This window comes from Engraulis encrasicolus, chromosome 11, assembly GCF_034702125.1.
Source record: "Engraulis encrasicolus isolate BLACKSEA-1 chromosome 11, IST_EnEncr_1.0, whole genome shotgun sequence".
In the NCBI taxonomy this organism is placed as follows: domain Eukaryota; kingdom Metazoa; phylum Chordata; class Actinopteri; order Clupeiformes; family Engraulidae; genus Engraulis; species Engraulis encrasicolus.
In genome coordinates, this window is record NC_085867.1 from 45,049,405 (window position 1) to 45,055,614 (window position 6,210).

The 6,210-nt window shown below is 42.5% G+C and overlaps 1 protein-coding gene across 5 annotated transcripts in view; it reads right to left on the reverse strand.

Annotated features, from left to right (window-relative positions):
- Positions 1 to 1,646: 1,646 nt before the first annotated feature.
- Positions 1,647 to 6,210, reverse strand: part of ptbp3 (polypyrimidine tract binding protein 3) — a 56,882-nt gene continuing 52,318 nt past the window's right edge. For 3 of the 5 annotated variants that reach the window (XM_063210744.1, XM_063210745.1, XM_063210742.1), the window contains 3 exons: positions 4,877 to 4,989; positions 2,887 to 2,964; positions 1,647 to 2,296 (listed from right to left, as the gene is read on the reverse strand). In XM_063210744.1, the coding sequence (XP_063066814.1) occupies positions 2,164 to 2,296; positions 2,887 to 2,964; positions 4,877 to 4,989 (324 nt within the window). In that variant the 3' untranslated portion in view covers positions 1,647 to 2,163. The remainder of the gene's footprint in view (positions 2,297 to 2,886; positions 2,965 to 4,876; positions 4,990 to 6,210) is intronic. The other 2 variants (XM_063210746.1, XM_063210747.1) reach the window with 1 other exon arrangement.

Below are 6,210 nucleotides of genomic sequence, written 5' to 3' on the forward strand. Positions count from 1 at the left end.
TGTGTGAGTGTGTGTGTGTGTGTCATGTGTGTGTCATGTGTGTCGTTAAGTGTGCGTGTTTTCCTTCTCATGGAAAAAAGACCACACCCCCATGTCCTTAGTCCTACCCCCATAACCATAAGCCCCACCCCCAATGCCCATTAGCCCCGCCCGTCGTTCCATCCTCTTGCTACTCTGGAGAAGTCAGGAGGCAGCAAGGCAGCTCATTGGTCAGTTGCACTGGTCGCTAGGGTGAGCTGGATTGGTTGCTATGGTTGCTACAGGATGATGTGTGTTGCCTGGTAGCACTTAGAGACACGTCCACCTGAGCAGGAAGAGGAGGAGGAGAGGGGGAGAGGAGGAGGAGGAGAGAAGGAGAAGAGAAGGAGGAGGGGGAGAGGAGGAGAAGAGGAGGAGGAGGGGGAGAGAAGGAGAAGAGGAGGAGGAGAGGAGGAGAAGATGATGAGGAGGAGGCATCTCCAGTGTCCAGATCATCTCCAGATCATCTGGGCACACATTCACACGCCCGTAGCCGCCTGAACTCTCCTCCACTCCTGCCTGTGTGTGTGGAGCTCAACACTCCCCTCAGCTGAACAGCACAGCGTGATGGGGGCGTGGGGTGGGCAGTGATGGGGGGCGTTGGGTGGGCAGTGATGGGGTGCGTTAGGTGGGCAGTGATGGGGGGCGTTGGGTGGGCAGTGTTTAAGTCCTCCTCCCTCCTCTCCATCAGTGGTCAGGTATGCAATAACCCCCACCTCCCCAACCCCACCCCTACGTCAAGTGGGCAGTGTTCCAGTCCCTCCCCCCCTCTTTGTCATGGGGGCAGTGGTCAGGTGGGCACCCGCCCCCCCCCAAGGGGTAACTATGGCTACAGATATGCCGCACAGGACATCTAACATGGGAGGAGAGGAGACAGGAGAGGAGCGGAGAGGAGAGAAGAGGAGAGGAGGAGGAGAGGAGAGGAGGGGAGGAGGCCAGGGGAGGGGAGGTGAGAGGAGGGATGTGTGGTGGGGAAAAGAAGAGATTGTTTGCTGGCTGTAACAGAGGTCGAGCTCCTGAAGGCAGAGTTGCTGTCAGTGGCGGCCCTGTCGTGCAGAGTCCATCATCTTCATCATCATCATCTTCTTCATCATCATCTTCATCAAGAAGCTCCAAATACCAACCCCAACCCCCACCCCACCCACCCGTGACACACCCAGCACACTCTATGTAGTCATTAAAAACACCCTCCAGTGTATGGTGAGGTTGCCAGGTGACGGTTGCCAGGGTGGTCATTAAAAAAAAACCCTCCAGTCTTTTATCTGAAGGCGTTACAGTCAGTAGTCTATTTTTGGGTATTCTCTAAAAAAAAAACTATTTTCTTTCAGTCTTTTTTATCTTGTTTTTTTTTTTTAATGGCTCAGCAAAATTGCTAAGCTACTTGACTGTCGTCATCTTTGTCATGTCAGTGTTGCAGGATTGTGTAGTTGATGATGTAATTTGTTTATTTTTGTGTTTGCAGTTGTCCTTCCACCCTCACCACCCTGGGATTCAGCAGTCCAGTTGGAGAGAAGAGGAGAGGAGAGGAGAGGAGAGGAGAGGAGAGGAGAGGAGAGGAGAGGGGAGGAGAGGAGAGGAGAGGAGATGAAAGTAATGGAGGAGTAGAGGAGAGGAGAGGAGAGGAGAGGAGAGGAGAGGAGAGGGGAATAGAGGAGAGGAGAGGAGAGGGGAATAGAGGAGAGGAGAGGAAAGGAGAGTAGGGGAGAGGAGAGGAAAGGAGATGGAGGGACGTGAGAGGAGAGTAGGGGAGAGGAGACGAAAGGAGAGGAGATGGGGGGATGTGAGAGGAGAGAAGAGGAGAGGGGTCTTTTAAACAGCTGATTTGGAGGAGGAGACTCGCAGCTCATGGTTCTCCAGCAGGTGGTTTATGGTGAAGTTGCTAGGGTGATGGTTGCCAGGGTAATGGTCAGATGGTGGATTTGGAGAATGACACCCTGAGGTGGTGGTTGTCTCCCAGGTCATGGTGGTGTAGGGTAAGGGTGGTTTAAGGTGGTTGCCAGGGTTATGGTTGCCAGGGTGGTGGTTGCCAGGGTGATGGTCTGATGGTTGATTTGGAGAAGGAGACCCTCAGGTGATGGTTGTCCCCCAGGTCGTGGTGGTGTAGGGGTAGAAGGTGGTGGTCGAGGGGGTAGAGGGTAGAGGGTATTAGATGGTTGATTTGGAGAAGGAGACCCTCAGGTGGTGGTTCTCCCCCAGGTCGTGGTTGTGCAGCTGGATCAGGGCCTGAATGGCCTCCTCTACCGAGCCCAGCTGGATCAGCGCCATCTTGCGGTCCTTCCTGCCAATCACAACACAGATACTGCTGCAGTCAGCCAATAACAACACAGACACTGCATCAGATAACCAATCACAACCTAAGGGCAGTCATGGGTAAGCGGTTAGGGTGTCAGACTTGTAGCACAAAAGTTGCCGGTTCGACTTCTGACCCGCCAGGTTGATGGGAGGGGGAGGAGTAATTAACCAGTGCTCTCCCCTATCCTCCTCCATGACTGAAGTAAAGGTTTAAAGCGGCGACACACACAAAGCTAGCTTTTCGCTTGCTCGCCTACTCGCCACTCTTTCATGGAACGTTCGCTGAAAGTTCCCGTGGCTTTAACTGCCAATGAACAGGCGATAAGTACCGAACTCTGCATTCCAATTGGTTACTCGCTTACTCGCCTTGCTCGAAGATAAAATATTTTCAACTCGGGATCCGCCCACATCGCATCGCTTGTACAGTACTCGCCTACTCGCCTGCTAGTCTCGCTGAAACACATTGACATTGTATTGACTTCATTCGCTGAGCGAGTAACTAGCAGCGACGTGTGTGTACGGCCCTTTAGTATGAGACAGAGAGAGAAAGAGAGTGTGTGTGAGAGAGAGACTTACTGGAAGAACTTGAAGGCCTTGACTGAGTATCCGGTGGAGCTGAAGAGATCCTTCAGGATGTCATCTGTTATGGAGGGCCTGGAATCACACACACACACACACACACACACACACACACACACACACACACACACACACACACACACACACACACACACACACACACACACACACACACACACACACACACACATGCAATACACAACACACACACACATGTTAACACACACACACACATGCACACAATATACACAACACACACACACACACACACACACACACACACACACACACACACACACACACACACACACACACACACACACACACACACACACACATACATGCAATATACACAACACACACACACATGCACGTGCATGTGTGTACAGTGCCCTCCATAATTATTGGCACCCCTGGTTGAGATGTGTTAAAAGCCTTAAAATAAATTCAGTGTTTATTGCAGAAGAATACTGTCACACTGAAAATTTTAGAAAAATGTAGCCTTCAACTCAAATGAATTGTAGGAAAATAAAAAAATCCCTGACTAAAAAATAATTATTTTTCATTAAATCACCTGTTCCACAATTATTGGCACCCTTAACAATTCCCAGGAAATAAATATAATTGAAGCATTTCTGTCATTTCTACAGTAGTTTACAAAGTTTACCAGAGTATGTAGGAACATTTAATTAGTAATTAATCACTTCCTGTTTCCCTGGGGTATAAATATGACGTGACACCGAGGCCATTTCTCTTATCCACTCTTAAACATGGGAAAGACAAAGGAACACAGCATACAAGTGAGGCAGATGTGCGTCGACCTTCACAGGTCAGGCAGAGGCTACAAGAAGATTGCCACTCAACTGCAGCTGCCCATATCTACTGTGAGAGGAATAATTAAGAAGTTCAAAACAACTGGAACAGTGGTAAACAAGCCTGGACGATGACCCAAGTTTATTTTGCCACCACGCACAGTGAGGAGGATGGTAAGAGAAATCAAAATATCTCCAAAGCTCACTGTTACAGAATTACAACAAATGGTAGCATCCTGGGGTCACAAAGTCTCCAAATCAACCATCAGGCGCTGTCTACACGCCAACAAGCTGTTTGGGAGGCATGCACGGAGAAAACCTTTCCTCACCCACAATCATAAACGCAAACGTCTGGAGTTCGCCAAGCGGTATTGGGGCTTTTTGGCAACAAACACTCTAAGTGGGTCTGGCGTGCCACGAAAGATGTGCATGCTGAAAAGCACCTCATACCCACTGTGAAGTATGGGGGTGGGTCAGTGATGCTGTGGGGCTGTTTCGCTTCCAAAGGCCCTGGGAAGCTTGTTAGGGTGCATGGCATCATGAATGCTTTGAAATACCAGGACATTTTAAATCAAAATCTGTTGCCCTCTGCCCGAAAGCTGAAGATGGGTCGTCACTGGGTCTTTCAGCAAGACAATGACCCTAAACATATGGCCAAATCTACACAGAAATGGTTAACCAGACACAAAATCAAGCTCCTCCCATGGCCATCTCAGTCCCCAGACCTCAACCCCATTGAGTACCTGTGGGGTGAGCTGAAGAGGAGAGTACAGAGGAGAGGACCCAGGTCTCTGGATGATTTAGAGAGATTCTGCAAAGAGGAATGGCTGAAGATCCCTCTTTCTGTCTTTTCCCATCTTGTGAAACATTATAGGAGAAGATTAGGTGCTGTTTTGTTGGCAAAAGGGGGTTGTACAAAATATTAACAACAGGGGTGCTAATAATAGTGACACACATTATTTGATGTCAAATAATTATTTCTTTATGTGGGATTTTTTCCCCACTGAATAAATGCACTTGTATTGAAGGTTGGATTTTTCTCTTTTTTTCCATTAAGGTCCCATATTATTTAGAGAAAAATAATAATAATTGGAAGCTAAAAAACACATCTCAACCAGGGGTGCCAATAATTATGGAGGGCACTGTATGTGTGTGTGTGTGTGTGTGTGTCGTACGGTATATTAGACAGGTGCAGTGTGGCGGAGGGGGGGAAGATGTTCTGGAAGTTTTTGGATCCGGGCTTCTTGAAGCGATGCAGAGGGGAGGAGCTAAAGTCCTTAGTCAAGCCCTGAAAAGGAGAACAATAATATTCAGTATTAATGAATTAATATAAATATTACACGATTGATTATTATTATATTATTATGCAGAAGGGTCAGACTAAAGTCCTTAGTCAAGAACAATGCGGATGACAACAACATAATACAACATAAGAACAATGCGGATGAGAACAATAATACTTCTTATTAATAACAGTTGTAATATTATATTATTAATTATTGTTATATTAGTCAAGCCCTGCGGAGAATGAGAACAGTAATATTTATTATTTATACTACATATATAGCTTCACTGTCTGGTGTAATATATAATATTACATTACATTACATTGCATTGTATTTTATTGTATTGTATTGTATTGTATTGTATTATATTATATTATATTATATTGTATTATAGTATATCTTATTATATTATATATTAACTATAAAAGTGTCACCTGGTCCTCTTGGCCCTACGCTACATTATATTATATTATATTATATTATATTATATTATATTATATTACATTACATTACATTATATTATATTATATTATATTATTATTACATTACATTATATTATAAGCATGTTACCTGGTCCTCTTGTAATTATTATTCACATATATATCACATTATATTATATTATATTATATTATATTATATTATATTATATTATATTATATTACATTATATTATATTATATTATATTATATTATTATTACATTATATTATATTATATTATTATTACATTATATTATATTATAAGTATGTTACCTGGTCCTCTTGTAATTATTATTCACATACAGTGTATATATCACATTAAATTATATTATATTATTATTACATTATATTATATTATATTATATTATATTATATTATATTATATTATATTATATTATATTATATTATTATTACATTACATTATATTATAAGCATGTTACCTGGTCCTCTTGTAATTATTATTCACATATATATCACATTATATTATATTATATTATATTATATTATATTATATTATATTATGTTATATTATATTATATTATTATTACATTATATTATATTATAAGTATGTTACCTGGTCCTCTTGTAATTATTATTCACATACAGTGTATATATCACATTAAATTATATTATATTATATTATATTATATTACATTACATTACATTATATTATATTATATTATATTATATTATATTATATTATATTATATTATATTATATTATATTATATTATATTATTATATTAT